The sequence below is a fragment of the Erpetoichthys calabaricus genome, chromosome 2 (genome assembly GCF_900747795.2).
Source record: "Erpetoichthys calabaricus chromosome 2, fErpCal1.3, whole genome shotgun sequence".
NCBI lineage: Eukaryota > Metazoa > Chordata > Cladistia > Polypteriformes > Polypteridae > Erpetoichthys > Erpetoichthys calabaricus.
Genome location: NC_041395.2, coordinates 68,685,361 through 68,708,439, shown reverse-complemented (window position 1 = coordinate 68,708,439; position 23,079 = coordinate 68,685,361). Strand labels below are relative to the sequence as shown.

The 23,079-nt window shown below is 37.4% G+C and overlaps 1 protein-coding gene across 4 annotated transcripts in view; it reads right to left on the bottom strand.

Annotated features, from left to right (window-relative positions):
• The window catches only part of LOC114645956 (homeodomain-interacting protein kinase 3-like), a 163,360-nt gene that overhangs the window by 26,289 nt on the left and 113,992 nt on the right, over positions 1-23,079 (bottom strand). For all 4 annotated transcript variants that reach the window (XM_028793889.2, XM_028793892.2, XM_028793891.2 and 1 more), the window contains exons 4-6: positions 14,931-15,050; positions 13,399-13,485; positions 2,901-3,085 (exon numbers count right to left, since the gene is read on the bottom strand). In XM_028793889.2, the coding sequence (XP_028649722.1) occupies positions 2,901-3,085; positions 13,399-13,485; positions 14,931-15,050 (392 nt within the window). The remainder of the gene's footprint in view (positions 1-2,900; positions 3,086-13,398; positions 13,486-14,930; positions 15,051-23,079) is intronic.

Here is a 23,079-nt window from a genome sequence, read left to right as displayed (position 1 = left end):
AATACCATTACTGCTTTTGATTGACTTGTGGGTTTATTACAACACAAAAAACTTTGAAATACGGCTGTGCCCCACTTGAAGACACCTTGTGCATATGTGGTTAAAATCCATACATTTAGTAAACTCTAAACATTTAAAAATAAAAAAATAATTTCACTAAAATATTAACTGTCTTAACATGCCATCTTCATATTTTGTACTTGTGGTTCTCCCTTGTTGTAAACATATAAAGCTAAGCTTGAAGAAAATGGAGCACCCAGCAAAAATATACAACTTTTTGATGTCAACAACAACTTGTGCACTCAATGACATCTATTTCTTGAAGATTTACTGGAGACATTCTTCCTGTAAAGCAGACTAACTAACTAACAAGGGTAACATGGCAGTTTGCACTGTTAACTGAAATATATACAGTATTAGAACCCCAAACACAAACCTTGTCCAAAGCACCACTTGAGTCTGTAAATTCTCTGCAGCATGTCAAATTATATGACTAAAAATTTATCGAATGACTGCCAACATTCTACTGCAGTGCCTGATAGAAAATAGTGTGCTGCCTAACGGAGCTAGTGCTGTTCAAAGGATTAACAGCTGTGTCACATACAGTAACAATCTTGGCCCTTTATTTCTTTTTACATTCTATGATATTTACAATATCACACATCAAAGAAACAAGCCTCTCTTCTGTTTATGAGGTCTAAAGTCTCCAGGCAGCCTGACCAAGCTAATGCCACACAGAAGGTTTTCTGTTTCACACACCAACTACAAGTTAACACAAATAGATTTTTTTTTTTTTTTTACACTAAAAACATTTATTTTGAGTTTTGCTCAATAATGAAGTGCATTTAATTAGTAGATTAAAATTATATCCTGATTTTACAATGACATCAGGAGGAAATATACCTTTTGTTACCGTGATAGTCACTGTTTTACACTGTCTAAACAAAAGACTACAGGTCTATGTTAGTATAACACTTAAATATGTCCAACTGAAGAAAAATTTTAACATTTTCCTTCTGATACTATACAGAACTCATTTAAACTGATTTAATAGACAGGTGCTGCAAAAATACCTCCTTGCTTGATCAAAATAAATGTAAACGTTATTAAAAGAACAGAAAAACTTCAGGGCTTTAAAAGAAAAAAATTTTATATATATATATATATATACACATACACACACATATACATACATGGGGCAAAAAAGTATTTAGTCAGCCACCAATTGTGCAAGTTCTCCCACTTAAAAAGATGAGAGGGGCCTGTAATTTTCATCATAGGTATACCTCAACTATGAGAGACAAAATGAGAAAAAAAAAATCCAGAAAATCACATTGTCTGATTTTAAAGAATTTATTTGCAAATTATGGTGGGAAATAAGTATTTGGTCACCTACAAACAAGCAAGATTTCTGGCTCTCACAGACCTGTAACTTCTTCTGTAAGAGGCTCCTCTGTCCTCCACTCGTTACCTGTATTAATGGCACCTGTTTGAACTTGTTATCAATATAAAAGACACCTGTCCACAACCTCAAACAGTCACACTCCAAACTCCACTATGGCCAAGACCAAAGAGCTGTCAAAGGACACCAGAAACAAAATTGTAGACCTGCACCAGGCTGGGAAGACTGAATCTGCAATAGGTAAGCAGCTTGGTATGAAGAAATCAACTGTGGGAGCAATTATTAGAAAATGGAAGACATACAAAGACCACTGATAATCTCCCTCGATCTGGAGCTCCACGCAAGATCTCACCCATTGGGGTCAAAATGATCACAAGAACGGTGAGCAAAAATCCCAGGACCACACGGGGGGACCTAGTGAATGACCTGCAGAGAGCTGGGACCAAAGTAACAAAGGCTACCATCAGTAACACACTACGCCGCCAGGGACTCAAATCCTGCAGTGCCAGACGTGTACCCCTGCTCAAGCCAGTACATGTGCAGGTCCGTCTGAAGTTTGCTAGAGAGCATTTGGATGATCCAGAAGAGGATTGGGAGAATGTCATGTGGTCTGATGAAACCAAAATAGAACTTTTTGGTAAAAACTCTACTCGTCATGTTTGGAGGAGAAAGAATACTTAGTTGCATCCAAAGAACACCATACCTACTGTAAAGCATGGGGTGGAAACATCATGCTTTGGGGCTGTTTTTCTGCAAAGGGACCAGGACGACTGATCCGTGTAAAGGAAAGAATGAATGGGGTCATGTATCGTCAGATTTTGAGTGAAAACCTCCTTCCATCAGCAAGTGCATTGAAGATGAAACGTGGCTGGGTCTTTCAGCATGACAATGATCCTAAACACACCACCCGGGTAATGAAGGAGTGGCTTCGTAAGAAGCATTTCAAAATCCTGGAGTGGCCTAGCCAGTCTCCAGATCTCAACCCCATAGAAAATCTTTGGAGGGAGTTGAAAGTCCGTGTTGCCCAGCGACAGTCCCAAAACATCACTGCTCTAGAGGAGATCTGCATGGAGGAATGAGCCAAAATACCAGCAACAGTGTGTGAAAACCTTGTGAAGACTTACAGAAAACGTTTGACCTCTGTCATTGCCAACAAAGGGTATATAACAAAGTACTGAGATGAATTTTTGTTATTGACCAAATACTTTTTTCCCACTATAATTTGCAAATAAATTCTTCAAAAATCAGACAATGTGATTTTCTGGATTTTTTTTCTCATTTTGTCTCTCATAGTTGAGGTATACCCATGATGAAAATTACAGGCCTCTCTCATCTTTTTAAGTGGCAGAACTTGCACAATTGGTGGCTGACTAAATACTTTTCTGCCCCACTGTATATATAAAAATATGTTTATATTTATAAAAGAATATGCTGAATGCAAACTTAAAACAGATTTATTTTAAAAAGTACAAAAGATGCACTGAATGGGTAAACTTACTGGTTGCTGTGAGGAAAGTCTAAGAGGTGCTGCATGGTAACAAAAGGATGATTCATGGTCTCCAATGGAGTAATCCGTTTTTCCGCATCAATAAGCAACATTTTCTTCAATAAACTGACAAACTCTCTTCTGTCTGCTTTCTCTGATAACAAGTCACTACCTTCTAAGTCCATCACCAGGTTTACCTGCCAATCAAATACAATAAATTAACTTGTTTCAAAGTTCAAATACAGAACACTGGACACAAAATAAATATATTAAACACAAATCTTTGAAATATAATAAGACAATAAATCAGAATAAAAAACAATTATAAAAATAGTACAAGAAAACTCTGAACAAATCATTTGTGATACAAATGCAGATCACCCTGAGCACATAGATGGAGAGGTAAACTAAAAGGGTCAGAAATGTTAGGTAAATTAAATGTCTTCCCAAACAAATGAGTTTGAAGAAGAGTTTTAAAAGAATAAATTGAGTCATCTGATCTAATTAATGTATATCCAAAATATCTTCATTGAGCAAAATAAAAAATGAAAAACTGAGCAAAAATTAAAAAACATATTACACGACATTAAAAAGACACAGAATCTTTAAAATGTGTACTGTGTAGAAAAATGTCAGTCCTGGTAGGCCACAGTGGCAGCAGGTTTTTGTTCCAACCCTGTTTCTTAATGAGAAGTCAATTATTGCTGATGAAGTACTTATTGATGAAGTACAAAAAAGTGACATTTTGATGCATCATTTTTGTGGTTTCGTTTGTTAGGTCCTGTCCACACGGGCATTTAGATCTTGGTTAAATGAATGAGCTCTGAGCGACTAAAGCGTTTTAAGTTGCGTTTTTACTTTTTATTTTTTTAAAACTTGTTACTGAATGTTTAAAAATCAAACAACATGCCATACAAGCAAGTCAAGTTTTACAAAACTAGATTAGAAACAAATACCCCCACCCCCCCATGACAAAAGAGAGCTAGGCCAACAGACTGAAATAGCAAAAGAAAAGTAATAAAAATAATCACAAAAAAGGGAAGAGAATCCACTTCCTTCCTCAATTTAAATGCTTATTCTAAAATGTTATTGATTAGATCATGACAGATTTTGAAAAGGTTTTGCACAGATCCTCTAAGTGAGAATGAGATTTTTTTCCAAGTTCACATAATATATAACATCAGTTACCTACTGACTTAAAAACAGGTGAGTTAGGATTCTTCTAGTTGAGCAAGATAGGTCTTCGTACCAATAATGATGTAAAGGCAGTTACAGTTAGTTTGTCGTCCTTCACTTTAAGCCCATCTAGAAGTCCACCAAACACTGCTGTTAGTGCAGTAAGAGCAATTGTGACTCAAAGGCTGTCTAAAAGCTATTAAAAAATGTTGGTCCAAAATAATGTTAATTTGGTGCACGTCCAAAACATATGGCCCAATGAGGGTGAAACTTGATTGCAACGTTTGCAGGTTGAATCTTGCCTTGGAAACATTTTTTGGACACTTTTAAATGAGACACATGTGCTTGATATATAATTTTAAGTTGAGTAATTGTATGATTGGCGCATATGGAGCTAGAGTGAATTCTGTGCATGGCTGCCTTCCACTCCTTTCCTGAAATGTTGATTAAGAGATCCTTTTCTCTCTGTACTCTGGAATCTTTGAAAGGGAGGGGCTTTAAAAAGTTTTTATATATTACAGAAATGCGGTCTGTCTGAGTCCTCAAGACTGATCAATATTTTTTACAGAATAGAGGTTGGTGAGATGTGAGGAAAATTGGGCAGGTTTTGTTTGGAGGTAGTGAAAGAAATGTGTTGCTGGAAAGTTTGCAGTATAATTGATCATAGGATGCAAAGATGTCTATGTAGACATCTCCAAGTGATTTAATCCTGAAACTTTTCCAGACATTAAAAACAGTTTATGTTTGAGAGGGTGGAAAAAGGTGGTTATCGTGCAGAAATGCCACAGATAAAAGCTTCTCTATCTTTAAGTACCTCCTATATTGGTTCCATTTTCTAAGAGAATGAAACACAATTGGGTTGTTAGTATATTGGTGATAGCTTATACTTATTGGGGTGCAAAGCAAGGAATATAAAGAAGTACTACAGGATTTTATTTCTATTGCAGACCAAGCCTGTGTATGTTCATTTATTTGTGCCAATGTCCAGGTTTTAATAGCTTGCGTATTTGCCGCCCAGTAATAAAACTGAAAGTTAGGTACAGCCATGCCACCTTTTGCTTTAGGATATGTGGATGTTTGAATTCCAAAAAATGAGGTTATGATTGAATTTAACTTCTTAAAGGGTAGACCATCTATGGAAGTTCTGCTTAATTTTTTACATGCAGATGGCAAAATTCTGCTGAAAAAGAGCTTTGATTACTTGTGAGGTTTGCCCCTAGGTATTTAAACTGATCTGTGATGATAAAAGGGAAGATATCCAATCTATCATTGTGTGCTTGAGAGTTCACTGGAAAGAGCACACTTTTATTCAAATTCTGAGACCAGAAATCTTTTGAAATTCTGTTAGTGCTGTTAGGACTGCAGGCACAGTATTTTGTGGATCTGATATATACAGTATCGTATCATCTGCATATAGTGAAATTTTCTGTTCAAGTCTTTCTCTGATAATCACCTTTATAATAATAATAAATATTCAATACATTTATATAGCGCTTTTCTCAGTACTCAAAGCGCTCTCCACATGGGAGAAACCGGGAAGCGAACCCAGAATCTTCCACAGTCTCCTTACTGCAAAGCAGCAGCTCTACCACTGCACCACCTGTGAGGATATCTCATAAGCATTTTGACAGTGAACTGCCAGTGGCTCAATGGCGATTGCAAAAACCAGTGGTAACAAGGGGCATCCTTGTCTAATACCATGTTCTAGTTTGAAGTAGTATGAAAAAATGTTAATACAAACTAAAGCTTCTGGATTGGTATACAGTAGTTTGATCCATGCACAAATGTTCAGGCCAAACTCAAATTTCTCCAATGTAGTGAAAAGGGAGTTCCATTCAACCATATCGTTTTCTGCAAGCAATGATATCATCATCTCTGGGTGTTAGACTTTGGAGGTGAATATATTACATTAAACAGGCCGTCAAAAATTGGAAGCTAAGTTGCGTTTTGTAGTGGAGCTTAATAGACTTCAATACAATATTACATTTGCGTTTGTTTGCCTCTGGTAAACACCAACCTGCAGCCCAAATTATAATTTTGTGTATTTTCCTGTGGGGGTCAGTTATCTGGCAGTCCACAGTGTTTTTAACATGTGGGGTTTGAGGTTCATCCTTCATTGGATTCACAAAATAGTTAGCTTTATTAAACCTGAACATTTACCTCCTTGTGTTAAAAATCCTCCAGATATGGCGATATAGGCAGAGAAAACATCATCGCTACTACTGGGTTCACCCTCTGACTGCACAGCATATATGTAATCTATGAAGAAATGCGAAAAAGAAAAGCTGGTACAACACCACGCCAGTCAACCAGTATGTGAGCCAGTGTTAACCCAGAAGAGCCACCTTGAAGTAACTAAATAAACAGTACTTGTGCAGGCACTCACCTACCAACATTATTAATTATTAATCCAAGTTACTATGGAGATTCTAATTCTCCATTATTTTGATGATAATGTGTGCATACACACATGCAATTAATGGACATGTCTGGTTGTCAAGAACATTAAACTAACAATATGAAAACGCAATACAGACATTTTCTTCACACTCATCGGGATTTTGGCAGAAACTGATGCCACGAAAAAGCTGCATGCAACATTTTTCAATGCCATCCGAACACACATCTGACCAAACGCAAATGGTAAAAGCCTGTTCGCTGCAATGAAAAGAAAAGGGCTCGGCATTCTATCCGCTCTCACCTGACGCTACAGATGGTAGAAAAACACTCAGTTCAGACGTTGACATGGACAGGGCCTTAAGGTTCCCCACCCTTGAATGCTTATTTCAGTCTTAAAGAGCTGCTTTCACTGTTTTTAATGGGTCCTTATTAGCAATAAGATGCAAATGACAAATGTTTCCATTTACACCTGTGTGGATTCTTTATCCACTATTTGGTTTAATAAAACACTTAACGAGAAAAATGTGACAGAAAATTATCTGTTTTAGGCTTCAAATCATTAGCATGATACCCTTGGAAAAGGAAAAAAAAATCTAAGCTTTAAGAACTGAAGACTAATGAGCCATAAAATGAAAAAAATGTTTGCGATTAGCAAAGATTGGTTTCTAATTAAGCAACTGGGTTGGAATAAACAAGCATTCCGTCCTAACATCATCTAACAGCAAATCCAAATATTTTTTTCCATTGTGAAAGGAGTGTTTGTTGATGCAAAAATGAACCACCTAAAGTCTAGGGTACAGTGTTACACAAGTGGCAAGCAACATAGATGTGTGCTCCATTGAGTGAATGTTACATCTGTTGCCTGGAATGTGCATGGTCTGGTTTTACATTGAGTAAGTTATTAATACTTTAAGGTGATATTATATTAAAGAGGCTCATGTGAATATGGTGATTACTATTATTAAATCTACTGAATGTTTTCTTTTATTTGAGATATTTGGTAATGGGAAATAGGATGAAACTGTGATAGTTTGTAAAAGATTAAATGCTATATCAATGTTTGAAACAAATTTTGGCACTTTTTAGATTGGAGCACCAGTGACAGTAACCACTTAAGTACTAATGCCTTCTGTAAGATATGCTTTTATAATACTTGCTACTTGATGACTTACAGCCAAATTTCAAGCTGATACTGAACTCTTTTAGGGCAATTTTTTTTTCCTTTAGTCCCAGGGCTAAATATTTTTCCAAAAAACAGTTTTCTAAAAAGAACACAAACTAATAGTTTCACACATATCAACATAAAATACTTATTCATAATAAAAGTTACTGCTTTATGCTCCGTGAGCCTCTATAGTGTACAAATTCACATACATATTATATACTGTACCTGTTGGTCTCATCACTAATAAGCTGAAAGGCACTTTTTTTTTTTTTTTTTTTTAAATAGAAACGGCTTGAAGTAGTCGAGTGGCTGGAAATCCTTAGTGTCCACTAGCACACCGTGCTGTTTGATGGAGTCTAGTACCAAGCTTGCCTCTCATGGATCTATGTCTGTGTAGTTCTCCCAGGGCAAACGTTGCTGCAGGCACATCAGCTACACAAACATGTTCAGCGCTACAATCAGCTAGGATTTGTATCCAGATCATTTGCATCAAAACTGGAGTTCAATAAATCAGAATCCAAATCAGCAATAATACGGGATAAATACTATGCATGCCGTATATTGCTTTGTGCATTTGCCCAATATTGATGCCATTCTAGACATTATGTACACTATTCATGCACATGCAAGGATTCAACGTCACGTTATGAGTCTAACAGTCCTTCTATCAAAGAGGGTCTACCTACTGTATAACGTAACAGTGAGTTTTATCAACGATTATAGATTTTATCAGCCTCAACCCATTGTGTCGACAAAAGTCAATATCCGCCTTAAGAGAGTTAAACCACAGATCAGTAAATTATGATAAAGGCAAGGTAAGTGCTTCTGGTATGATAATGAATTCATTTTATTTAATGAAGCCAGAAATACAGTACCTTTGCAAGCAGCAAATTCAAAACTACAATTTCCTTGTGCAGAAAGATTCCTCAGAGATAGATGGAACATGCAGGATGCCCTCACGAATGAGTCGGACAAAACGTTATCAACTATTTAGCTGTAATCTCATCAAATTGTAATAAAAGGGATTAGACATAGCACATTTTCCTTTGTCTTCCCAATTTTTATACTCATTTGTGTAATGACCACCTGTGTAAGCTGTGTTAACAGAACAATTGAGGCCACTCTGACCTGTGCTTTGCACAGCATTAGAAAAAAGGTAAATGTCAGCAAATGTATAAGGCAATCCTATTTCACATTTTAAATGGAACATCTATTTTAAAAGTCAAGACTATTTTCTAAATTTTCCTTTCCTACAGACGCTACATGTACATCTTGTGTCTAATCCTGCTCCTATGGAGATTCATGAATACAGTGCATCCGGAAAGTATTCACAGCGCATCACTATTTCCACATTTTGTCATGTTACAGCCTTATTCCAAAATGGATTAAATTCATTTTTTTCCTCAGAATTCTATAACACCCCATAATGTCATGAAAAAAGTTTACTTGAGATTTTTGCAAATTTATTAAAAATAAAAAAATTGAGAAAGCACATGTACATAAGTATTCACAGCCTTTGCCATGAAGCTCAAAATTGACCCCAGGTGCATCCTGTTTCCCCTGATCATCCTTGAGATGTTTCTGCAGCTTAATTGGAGTCCACCTGTGGTAAATTCAGTTGATTGGACATGATTTGGAAAGGCACACACCTGTCTATATAAGGTCCCACAGTTGACAGTTCATGTCAGAGCACAAACCATGCATGAAGTCAAAGGAATTGTCTGTAGACCTGAGACAGGATTGTCTCGAGGCACAAATCTAGGGAAGGTTACAGAAAAATTTCTGCCGTTTTGAAGGTCCCAATGGGCACAGTGGCCTCCATCATCCGTAAGTGAAAGAAGTTCGAAACCACCAGGACTCTTCCTAGAGCTGGCCGGCCATCTAAACTGAGCGATTGGGGGAGAAGGGCCTTAGTCAGGGAGGTGACCAAGAACCCGATGGTCACTCTGTCAGAGCTCCAGAGGTCCTCTGTGGAGAGAGGAGAACCTTCAAGAAGGACAACCATCTCTGCAGCAATCCACCAATCAGGCCTGTATGGTAGGGTGGCCAGAAGGAAGCCACTCCTTAGTAAAAGGCACATGGCAGCACGCCTGGAGTTTGCCAAAAGGCACCTGAAGGACTCTCAGACCATAAGAAAGAAAATTCTCTGGTCTGATAAGACAAAGATTGAACTCTTTGGTGTGAATGCCAGGCGTCATGTTTGGAGGAAACCAGGCACCGCTCATCACCAGGCCAATACCATCCCTACAGTGAAGCATGGTGGTAGCAGCATCATGCTGTGGGGATGTTTTTCATCGGCAGGAACTGGGAGACTAGTCAGGATAAAGGAAAAGATGACTACAGCAATGTACTGAGACATCCTGGATGAAAAGCTGCTCCAGAGCGCTCTTCACCCCAGACTGGGGCGACGGTTCATCTTTCAGCAGGACAACAACCCTAAGCACAGATAACAAAGGAGTGGCTTCAGGACAATTCTGTGAATCCTTGAGTGGCCCAGCCACAGCCCAGACTTGAATCCGATTGAACATCTCTGGAGAGATCTTAAAATGGCTGTGCACCAACACTTCCCATCCAACCTGATGGAGCTTGAGAGGTGCTGCAAAGAGGAATGGGCGAAACGGGCCAAGGATAGGTGTGCCAAGCTTGTGGCATCATATTCAAAAAGACTTGAGGCTGTAATTACTGCCAAAGGTGCATCGACAAAGTATTGAGCAAAGGCTGTGAATACTTACATACATGTGCTTTCTCAATTTTTTTATTTTTAATAAATTTGCAAAAACCTCAAGTAAACTTTTTTCACGTTGTCATTATGGGGTGTTGTGTGTAGAATTCTGAGGAAATAAATGAATTTAATCCATTTTGGAATAAGGCTGTAATATAACAAAATGTGGAAAAAGTGATGCACTGTGAATACTTTCCGGATGCACTGTAAGTGAAGGTTCTAGTTCCACTGTGTTTTCATCAACTGTTCCAGATTAATGAGTATGAGCAACTGCATGTTTCCATAATAAGAGTTGTGTATGCAAGATGATTCAGCAGCAACTGAACAGTCCGTGCTTGTAGTGATTTTTATTTAACCTTCTTAGCATTAAGCCCAAGCGTTACCTGGGCTGAAAAAACAGTGCTAAAAGCACTAGTCCCAAATGTCACTCGGACAATAGTATAGACGTGTCTTGTGTAAGTCCCAAGGTTTACTCAGGCTGTAAAAGTGCCAACAGAGTTAGCACCGTGCATTACTCGGGAAATGGTATAGGTGTGCGATGTGTATGGCATCAGGCCTGAGTGTTACCCGGGCAATGGTGTAGATGCATCTTCGCTTGGACTCATAGTGGCACCATGTAAGAAGTGCCTCTCATCAGCAATGATGATGAGGTGAATCTGTCTTCAGAAACTGAAATGGACAGTGAAACCGAAAATGATTCAGAGAATCTGAAAGTGACTGTTGCATCACTTGCACATGTACAGTGTGCTGTTCATATTATTATTAATCATCATTATTATGCTTCCATATTTCTGACTTTGTACTGTGTTTTACATGTTTTACAGTAGAAAGATGATTTAATAAAAAAACAATTTTTCAAGGAAAAAAAACAAAACGCTTCTTACGTTTTTTTTTTTTTTTTGAGAAAAAAATATAATGCTAAAAAGGTTAATTCATAGGAACTAGAATGCTCATACAATAATTTCCTCTTACCTTGGAACTTGTTTCTATGAGGTGCTGTTAATATCTAACCAAGAAATAATTGTTACTTGTCTTTTGACATGCAGATGATGCACATGTTAGTTTATTACACATCTACGAGGAAGTTGGAAGGCCAGCTGGAACAACTTGAAGTAGAATATTTCAGGTAATATAAACAATTAAGCCCAGATTGTAGAAACATTGATTTAAACATCTGGTGAATTACATTTTTGTAAATGCTTCTTCTTCTAAAATTTCTTTCTATCTTTCTCTTTCTTTCTTCTGTGATTTACTGTTACTGCCACCTTGTTCAGAAGAACTGTTTCAGATATTCTCAGTTTCTCTTTATAGTCAAATGAAGCCAGTGGTAAAGTGAGCATATGTTATTAAGGAATACCAAGGAATAAGAAACTTATTTGTGACTTGATAAAAGATTAGTTTAATATGTTCTCCTTTATGAACTTTTACACTAAGCATGTCATCAGTACAAAAGAAAAATGCTCTTAACTGTTGGTTGTCTCTTCGAAAATATCTAATGCCAGCAAAACATTTCTAACAAAACACCTGTAAATGCAAATCAAGCAAATGCAGCTATTCTGTTAGAACGACCTCAATTTTAACAAAATCAAAATCCTTCTTTTAACAATTTTTTTTGGTCCTGGCCAATTTCCGGTTACATAAAGCAGCAAAACACTTGTATTTCTTCTTTACTTGGCCCAAAAATCTCTATTCATGTATCCTTAAGAGTTACATTGAACAGCCAATTAGACTGCATGTTTATGTCACTTGGTTTACTCGATAGACGCAGAAAGGAATTGGAGAAGGGTTACTGTAGACTGGAGATGGTAGTTTGATTATATTTCCTCATCTTAAAAATCCATATGAAATGATGCTTCCCAACTAATCATCACTGTTTTGCTTTATATTTGCAGAAAATGTCACTCATTGTACACAACAACAGTGTGCAAAATTGCAGGCTTGCAAGTTGCTTAAAAAGCATTTCATGGCAATACTTCAAATGTATATTGCCCATGTACGACAAAGTCTGCCATAAAAAGAATCATACCACTGATAAGAGCTTGATACAATTAGTAAATGCACAAAATATGAAGTTGGTACCTTCGTACAAGCCATAAAGTATCAAATATGCAACTGTGGATCAACTATTCAGATATTAAAGACATTTAATATTAATGAATCAAGCATTCATTAACAGCGTTTTTGCAGTTTTTTCAATAGCACACATTTTTCAGTAAAATTAGGAACACACTCCTTTTTAAAGCCTCCATAAAAAAAGAAACACACAAGCCTAAAATTTACACACTAGTTATTGAGTATAATGACATTTTTTTTCAGCAAGTATGATCCATATCAGAGGTGGTCAGTCAGAAACACTTTCTAAAATCTGCTGAGTTGACACAAATTGGCTCAAAAAATATGATAAATCTATATACACATAACATCTAATATCTGTCCATCTGTCAGGCAGTTACTCGCCAACTACTCGGGCTAGAACCTTTTCGTGGTCTTAACTGAAAGCTTAGCACCTGTTACATTCTAGAAATTCAAAAAAAATTCAGGAAGAGGCATCCTTAGCAATGTGACCTATACTTGTGTGTTTATTATGGTAAAGCAATTGAAGAAAGCAAGTGACATGATGCAAAGAAAAAGAAAGGCGGCAACCTCTGCTGAGTGTCAAATAAATACCTGAGGCCAATTAACATGATGAACACCATAATAGGAAGAACAAGAACAGCAGTGCCCCCTGCTAAGTGTCAAGTGTGGGAGAAGAAATGAGAAAGAGAAATAAGTGTTCAGAATGCAGAAGCAAGTATAGGTTTTCACATGTGTGAACAACTGGCAGAACGTTTAGTGTTGTTTGTATCTAGCCTTTTCTTGTGTCACACGATCCCCCTATTCTTTACATTCCAAAAACAACATACTTATAAAAACAACATTCTGTTTTTAAATGCATTGTATTTATTGGTCATCAAACATCAAACTTTGTTGTCTTTTATGCACATGTAATAAAGTGACCTGTGGTTCTGTGTTTTGGCAAGAAGAAGAGAGGAATGAAATGCACTTACATGCGCTATATCATCCAAACAACTGAAGATATACTTTCTGGCTTCTTTTGACTTCATCCCAGTCTCATTCTCATGCTCTTCCGGTGTCTAAAATTATAAAGAAACAGGCAGATTAAGAGATCAAACACTACAAACAAGGAGGAACAGGAGACTTCGGTGACATCTTTTAATATTTCACTAAGAGAAACTGTGATCTGCTTCAAAATGAAGAAATCTCTCTAAGCCGAAGAAAACAAAACTGGAATCTGAATGACTACAAACCAGTTTCAATGAAGTGCTTTGTGGGTGCATGGGCTATTATCTTTCAACTGGCAACAAGTTATTTAACCCCAACTGGTGCAATGAGTTGCTTCTCATTTCTTAAACAACCATGTCGAAAGACACATCTCGTGGTCGTGGAAAAGATGTTAGTCTGTTTGAGAAGGGTCAAATCATTGGCATGCATCAAGCAGAGAAAACATCTAAGGAGATTGCAGTAACTACTAAAATTGGGTTAAGTACTGTCCAACGCATTATTAAAAACTGGAAGGATAGTGGGGACCCATCGTCTTCGAGGAAGAAATGTGGCCGGAAAAAAATCCTGAATGATCGTGATCGGCAATCACTTAAACGTTTGGTGAAATCAAATCGAAGAAAAACAACAGCAGAACTCAGGTCTATGTTTAATAGTGAAAGTAAGAGCATTTCTACACGCACAATGCGAAGGGAACTCAAGGGATTGGGACTGAACAGCTGTGTAGCCATAAGAAAACCACTAATCAGTGAGGCAAATGGGGAAAAAAAGGCTTCAATTTGCTAGGGAGCATAAAGATTGGACTCTGGAGCAATGGAAGAAGGTCATGTGGTCTGATGAGTCCAGATTTACCCTGTTCCAGAGTGATGGGCGCATCAGGGTAAGAAGAGAGGCAGATGAAGTGATGAACCCATCATGCAAGATCTTGGTGAAAAATTAATGCAACACTGGATGGAACTAAATCTTGTGACATTGCAGAAGCTTATCGAAACAATGCCACAGCGAATGTGTGCCGTAATCAAAGCTAAAGGCGGTCCAACGAAATATTACAGTGTGTGACTTTTTTTTTGGCCAGGCAGAGAAAAGCCAAGCAAAATGACACCTTTTATTGGCTAACTAAAAAGATTACAATATGCATATTGTAATCTTTTTAGTTAGCCAATAAAAGGTGTCATTTTGCTTGGCTTTTCTCTACATTCATAATGGCTAACACGGTACAACACCCTTTGGCCAGGCAGTGTATATTAATAGTATACAATGTCCATAACTGCATATACATAACTATACATACTATACATAACACACACACGTACATAGCTTGAATTCTGTGTATACTATTTGCATAGCTTGAATTCTGTGTATATATTTTCTGTGTATCAATTTTTCTAGGGAGACATGCAGGCTACAATTTCATTGTATTATGTAAACATAACAATAAACAACACAATCTATTACTGAGATTATTATCCATTTTCAATATACAGTATGATGAAAGAAACTTAATAAAGTGACATCTTACCTTCAGTCTCCATCCAGAGTACAGTGAATCTGAATCTCTGCAAAAAAACCTCGTAGTTTTAGTCCCCACACTCAGTAGCTGATCGCCAGGTAAACCCTGGGTTTGAGAAATGTATCGAATCTGCAAAAAAAGACAAAATGAAGTTAACAAAAAAAAAAACAACCATAAAGTAAGACGTAACTCATATGCCATTTATAATCTGTGGTACCAAACCAAAATATATAAATTAAAAATAACGGCTGCAGCTTAATTAAAAAAAAAATCACAATCACAATTAATTGCATGATTAAATTTTTTATTGAAAAAAATTAATTGTGCCACTTGTCAGGCATATTAAATAATTCAATTTAGTTTACTGAAAACTATTTCTAAAGGGACTGGTAGACCAAGGAAGTTAACTGCTGATGACACTATAGTAAAGAAAAAGCCCCAAACACCTGTCGGACAAATTAGAAACTGTCTTCAGGAGGCACATGTTTATGGGACAAAATAATAACTGTAGAAAACTTCATTAACAGACATAAAGAGGCTACTCTACAAGATAGTTAGCCACAAAAACAAGATGGCATACAGTTTGCGAAAAAGATGAGAGTACAATTTGTGAAAAAGTAATGACAAGAACCAGGAGAATTAAGGAAAACAGTCTTGTACACAGACAAGACAAGAATTAATCTGTATCAGGGAGATGTGCTGTGCAGCATAATTACAGCAAACCTCCTTGCATTGCTGCAAGCTATGGTGTCTCTTCGATTTCTCAAGTAAGTTGAAAATGACTGTCCTCCACGGAGTCTAAAGCACTTCGAAAGGGAGGGAGTAGTTCAGGTGGATTGTCCCTTTAGGCCAGGAATATACCTGACACTATGCAAACAGTGTACTGTCCATACTTGTGCGCATACTTCAATTAAATCTGGAGGATTCCACCAGGTGGCAGGGCAAAAAAAAAAAAAAGACAGCAACAGTGACACTGAAGATGTTATGCAAGACCTTTAAATGTATTTTGTCATTACAATGGGAAATATGTGACACATGTATTGCCTATGTGAGAAATGGATAATGAAAAACACCATAAATACATTTGCATGTTAGCAGTTAAGTTTGATGATTTTCTTCACCGAATCAAACATCGAAGCACGCAGATTTATCCTGTTGGAGCTGCATCAGCTTGCCAACATATGTTGATAGTAAACAACAATGTTGATGTCAGGTACTAAAACATGAACACACACGTAGCCATATTTTTGCTGGTACTGCAACTAGAGCATGTGTCGCTTTAATTTCTGAGGATGTGCTCCGAAGACACATCAAAAGAATGCTGGGAACACGTGGCAGCCATGATGCATGTGTGTAAGCATTGTGAGTGTGAAGTATAAACTGGTCCTAACAGTCTACAGTAGGTTTCTCTACCTTGTTACAAGCAGCGTTTCCCCTTTGAATTCTCTGGTAAAGGGGTTCTTAAACTTTTGATTTCTAAGGACGATTTCTCCAGAACCATACAGAGATGTAAGTGGAGGATTATTATTATGATAATAATGGAGTCATAAATAGACAAATAACAATGACCATATAATAAAAAGTAAACGTTTATTTCACTTTGAGCACATTTCTCACATGAATATTACTAAATGAGAGAAGTGGGAAATTTCCAACATTTATTCTCAGTTTATTTTGTAACTTCACCCTAAATTCAATGTTTAATTTACTAGATTTTCTCAAACCCCGTCATAAGTTAATGTAGCACATTAAATGCTGTGTGTTAAGTGTTCCCCGACCCAGCTGTTAATCGCTACACGCTTCTTAAACTGACTTCCTGTACACTAAGAGGAGGCGCAGGCAGCAATCGCAGCACAGATTACGTTCACTTTATGATATTCCTGCTCTCTGAAAATTTAGGATGCTAGGATAAATACTTGATGTAATCGTCAGGATGAAATGTATTAAAGCAGGTATTAAACATGCACGATAGTGTGGCAGTAGTGTTGCTCCTCATAGTAAGGGGTCCCCAGGTGTACGCTCAGTGTAGAGAACTTTATGGCAGGTGTGACGAGGCTCTAAAAAACGACGTATGAATATCGCATCGCACAGGTTTAGCTTAAATATTGTGTAAATGTTGGGTTCATGATCTGGTGGTTGGAGACACGAACACAGAATTCGATGGATGGATGTTCATCTGAGCGGGCTTTCTTTATTGTCTCTATCTGATGTACCAAACCCCCAGCTCCTATCCTTCCTTTTTCTTTCTCCACATAACCAATCACCACAGATAAACGTTTTTGTGAAATTAAAACTAGTTATAAACTTAGACTATGGAGTGTTCAGAACTTTAAAAAATATCTTCGTTATACATGTTTAATAATGCCATCCATTCAGGGATGCGCCCATCCCAGCAAGCATTGTGTGAGAGGCAGGAGCAAATCCTGAACGGGGCGCTAGGACATCGCAGGGTGAATAGGAGCAATACATACACTAGCAGGGTTAAGATAGCATAGCAAAACCCCACATCCTACATGACTCTGAAAGGAAACTGAAGCACGCCTAGTAAACCCACCAGAAAAACATGCAAATTCAAAGCAGGGAACACCCTGGACTCCATTGCTGTGAGGCAGCAGTGCAACCTCCACGCCACCGTGCCCCCACATGATTAATACATGCTTTAATGCATTTCATCATGAAAATTATATCAAGTATTTATCTTAGCATTCTAAATGTTCAGGGAGCAGGAATATCATGAAATTAATGTATTCTGTGTGCTGCCTGCGCCTCCTCTTAGTACAAGAGGAAGTCAGTTTAAGAAGCATGTAGCGATTAACATGGCTCCGGGAACACTTAACACAAAGCATTTAATGTGCTACATAACTCATGACGGGATTTGAGAAAATCTAGTAAATTAAATATTAATTTTAAGATGAAGTTTAGTTTATGATGTTCTACTTTAATAACAAATTACGAGAATAAAGTCAACATGTCGACGTTACTCTCATCATAAGCGTCGAGATTAAAGTGGAAATGTTGAGAATAAAGTCAACATGTTGTCATACTATTACACTAGGGGTACTCAAACGGCGGACCGCGGTCCACAATCCGGACCGCCAAGACGTTTTTGGCGGATCGCAACTGTCTTCTGCGTAAGTCAAAAGTCCGAATATAAAAGCACCAAAATTATTGTTGTTTTATTATTTACTCTGTAGCAGGGTTGCCAACTGGTATTTTTTATGCCAAATAACTGAAATCTGGCATTTTTGAAAACTGTTTGGCATATAAAATTTGCGTTTGGTCATCTGGCATTTTTTGGTCTTTTTTACAATGTGAACTATCCACCAAAGTCAGAGCTCCGTTCGCATAAGATCGACGTCCTTAAGTCGTCGTTGGTAGCGAGTTCATCGCTGATGACGAAAGCGACCACCACACAATGAAATGTTACAGAAGCTTCGCTAGGCATTGTTTGGGTTCTTGGCAGACATAAGAAAGCATGTACTGATGCAGAGGTTGTTAAAGAATGCATGATGTCTGCTTCTTCGGTTCTGTTTAGCGACAAAAGTGTGTTGAACTGATTCAGCAGATACCATTATCAGACAGTACTGCTAGTCTTCGTGCAGATGACCTTTCTGACGATCGATCGATAGATCGATAGATAGATACTTTATTAATCCCAATGGGAAATTCACATGTGGTCGGTGGTCAGTTAATATCAGATCTTAAACAGGCTAAATTGTTTGCTCTCGCGTGCGATGAATCCACTGATAAAACTGACATGTCTCAACTCTGTATGTTCACAAGATTTTTTGATGGCCATAATTTTGTTGAAGAGTTTCTGACATTACTACAGCTAGCAAAACAGACCCGCGGTGAGGACGTGTTTTCAGCATTATCGCAGTTTATGCACGCAGCTGGATTGGATGTAACAAAAATGGTTTCCCTTACAACAGACGGGGCACCAGCAATGACTGGTAAAGATAGAGGACTTGTCACTCATATGAAGGCACTTCAGCTCAACCTTGTTGCTTATCACTGCATCATTCATCAGTCTGCCCTCTGTTCAAAACTTTGTGACGAACTGGCGGAAGTGATGTCTACTCTTGTGAAATTAGTGAATTTTTTACGATGTAATTCGTCTCTGCAGCATCGTCTGTTTCGTTCTTTTCTTGAAGAGATGTCTGCAGAATTTGGAGATTTGCTGCTTCACAATGACGTCAGATGGTTAAGCAAGGGTCATGTGTTGGAAAGGTTCTGGAATCTCCGTGAAGATGTAGCTGACTTCCTGCAGTCCTTGAATACAAAGCTGCAGAATTTTTAACATGTATTCAAGACAGTGACAAGGTCGCACTGCTGGCATTTCTTGTTGATATTATGGGACATATAAATACACTGAATTTGTCACTTCAGGGTGCAGACAAAACCGTTGTCGAATTGCAAGAGAAATGTTGTGCCTTTGAAACAAAACTGAGCATTTTCATCAATGACTTGGAAGGTGGCAAGATGCTGCATTTCCCAAACCTGAAGAGCTGCATGACAGCTGATCAACAGGCATGTTTTCAGTTGATTTCCACATTTCTACATCATTTGAAGGTCGAGTTTGATGAACGTTTTAAGGATTGTTTTTGTTTGTTGCTGATCCTTTCATTGTCCAGCCTGACGGTGAATGGACTCAAACCTGTCACTGTTGCAAATGGAAGCAGCTGATTTGCAAGCTTCGTTCAATTTTGCTTTCAAAACGTGAGAAGTCGGCATAACAATTTTTTGGTCAAAGTTTGTTCCAAATTCTCAGTATCCTGCTGCAAAGAAACTGGCGATTTCCGTGCTCACTATGTTTGGTTCAACATATTCTTGTGAGTGTGCGTTCTCCACTATGAACACTATCAAGACGAAACATCGAAGTGTATTTACCGACCAGAACCTCAGGAATGCAATAAGAATTGCACTGACTGGTTACTCACCGAACTATGCTGCCATTATGAAATCGAAACAACAGTTTCACACTTCACACTGAGTGACAATCATTTACGTACCAACTGTTGTAATTGGTGTGTTAATTGCAAGTAGTCATGTGACTTTTTTGAATTGTTTTCCATGTTTTGTGCATGTCTTGGTCTTCTGTAAAAATTTTATCATTTGCATTGAATCTATTACTACCCTCCTACAGACCTACACGGTAAACCTGGCTATAGCGGACCCCGATGGTTGGTGGCGAACTGAATGTGGTCCGGCATTCAAAAACTTTGAGTACCCCTGTATTACACAGTACCCAGGTATATTACACAGTATTGAAAAAAAAAACAAGTACATCTTGGCTTGCAGTATTATCCAGTAGTATAGAAACAGTATTCACACATTTGAACATAATGGTCCACATCTGACCTTTCAAATCCAAAGTATCTCCAGACAACAGACATGACTCCTTTTTTCAGCAGAAGTTCTTCTGTGTCATCATGTTCAGCTTTATCGTCTGCTATAGCTTCAGTTTCGGAATGTTCTCTGTCCATTTTCACCGCGCAATACCTCCAACTAACGCATGTACTCCGTTGTATGCGTGTTTAGCGGTGTAGCAGTGAAAAAGAGCCCCCACACAACACCTCCACTAACGCATGTACTTTGTTGCATGTTTAGCGGTGTAGCAGTGTAGCAGTGAAAAAGGTCCCCTTTAAACAGTTTCCCGCTGTACCATGTTCCGAACGTTGTTTAGGCAATTTAAACTGGTGTTGCGGAATAAGAAAAATCCATATCATAACAAAAATAAAAAACGGTTTTCGGTGTGAACCGGTATAGTACCCAGCACTAGGGGTGACATCAAACATGCTGTTTCTGAGGCAAAAACAAGAAATGCAGAAGAACTGTGGAATGTAGTCCAATCATCCTGGACTGGAATACCTGTTCACAGGTGCCAAAAGTTGATCGAATCCATGCAACACAGATGTGCAGCAGTTCTCAGAAACGGGTTATACAACTAAATATTAGTTAAGTGATTCAAAGGAAAGCAACATATTTCAGTTAATTCAGTGAATGTTTACAGTTTGTAAACAAGAATGCAGGCATTGCTATTTTTTTAACAGCTTAATATTCCCTCTACTTTCTATAAACAAATAACACAAATTTGATCACATTTTTTCATGTTTTGATTTGGAATAGAATGTGCAGTGTTCCCAATGTAATTGCATGTATGGAAATAAAAGCTATTATAAGGATTTTGAGCTTTATTCACTTTTGTAAACACACTGCTATTATTCTGAACACAACTGTAGCATTTTAATTATGATCTGGTAGGGCAGCTATCTGCTGTGGATTTTGTGAGGTAAACTAAAAAAGGGAGGTGAAAGGAAGAAAAAAAAATCACAGCCTAACACACTTCATTTAAGCATGAGGAAGGAATTAAAATTTTTAAATATGCCCTGAAGAATGGCTGAGAAAGACAAGTCTAATCTTGTGATCATATTTACATATCTCACTCTGAAGCCATTAAATGACAGATCCATGCCATCAATGACCAAAGATCTGCTTGACCATGAGAGATAAAACCAAGATGATGACCTGTACTGTTTTCAGACCTTTGTCAGATGCCACATGGACACAAAAAAAAGTACTGTGGATGACTCACTGCAAACTAGCAACAAGGACCTTGACCAGATAAGATTCTGCATTCACAAACAAGACAGACAGTGCATGACACCCAGTTCTAACAAAGAGTAACAAAAGTAGTTACTGTCATCTTCTCCAAAGTCAACATTAATTGTATTAATCATGAGAAAGGAAAAAATAAAAATACCATTAAACATCATTACATTTTTTTGTGATCAAGTTTAGGAGAAAGTTACAACCGAAAGGTAGTTGACAGATTAAACAGGTCTTAAAATACCATATATAGTCTGACTATCAATGTCCTCTTTAACAGTTTTAACAGTGAAAACACTTACACTTTTGGGATTAGGTCAGCTATTTAATTTTTGTTCAAATGTAAATGTTCAGACTACAGTTGGCCTAAGAATTAGATGGTTAGTTAATCTGCAAAACCTACCAAAAAAATCTAAGTGCTTGACTATCATGCATTTTAACATGTCCCTAAAATGGCAGAGATAGGCAAAATATGTTTTATGCCAATTAAGTTTCACCTCATATTAAAGGATGTGTTTACATTTTTAAGTCTTGCAAGGACTCAAATTTTAACTTATGAAACATCTAAATTAATTTAATACATCAGGTTTAAGTGAAATATTTAGGATAATTAATGTAGAAAGTTTCACCAGAAATTATTTTCTCCTAGTACAGGATTTCTTTTAAATACAATTTAAGTGGATCATTTAAAAAAAATTAACTAAAAAGAATGAATAGTTTTTTTTAACCTATACTGTGCTGTAAATTTTATGTAATAGAAAATAAACAGAACTCAAAAATCACCAAATAAAAAAAAAAAAAAAAAAAAAAAAAAATGAAAATGGAAACAAAACAGAATTTGAGAAAAAATGGAATTCATAAGTCCTATTAGTAACGCATTGTACTCCACCAATGATACATCTTTTCTTTCTTTGTGATTTTAATGGGTAGGTTATCAAAGTACAGGAATTTTTGGGAGGATATTGAGTTCCAGTTTATAATCTCAAGGGTTACACCTCTACCATTTGCAGATCATATTTTATTTGCCTTTTCAGACTAATCTAAAAGCATGCTAAGATGATTTATAGGACTAATACAGGCAAGGTGACAGTAACTACCATGAAATCTCTGGTAAATTTACAAACACTATACCAGTCCCATAAGGTTGAAGCCAAAAAATCCGCATATTAATCTACTGATTAACCAGGCGGTCTACAAGCCCATCAGCACCTATAATCTGACATGCAATAAAGTCTGGCATTTACAACATTTACAATGCACAAGGTTAAATTTGTCTTTTTTTGGTTTTCAAGTTGGAGCACAGGCAGGTAATGTGTCAGAAGCAGGATTTGAATCCACAACCTCTGAGTACGAAGTACAAAGCTTTATAAGTCACACTGCCTCTGCAGTTAGTAGCTATGGGTAATATCTGAAAGAATGAGGTTCTTTTGTCAAGTTCCAGGGCTTTCCTTGACCTTGAGTGAGATGATCTGCAACTCAGGTGGACCTCAGAGTAGACCTGATGTAGGCAGTATGGTAAAATGGTTAACACTTCACTCTGTACTGGCTT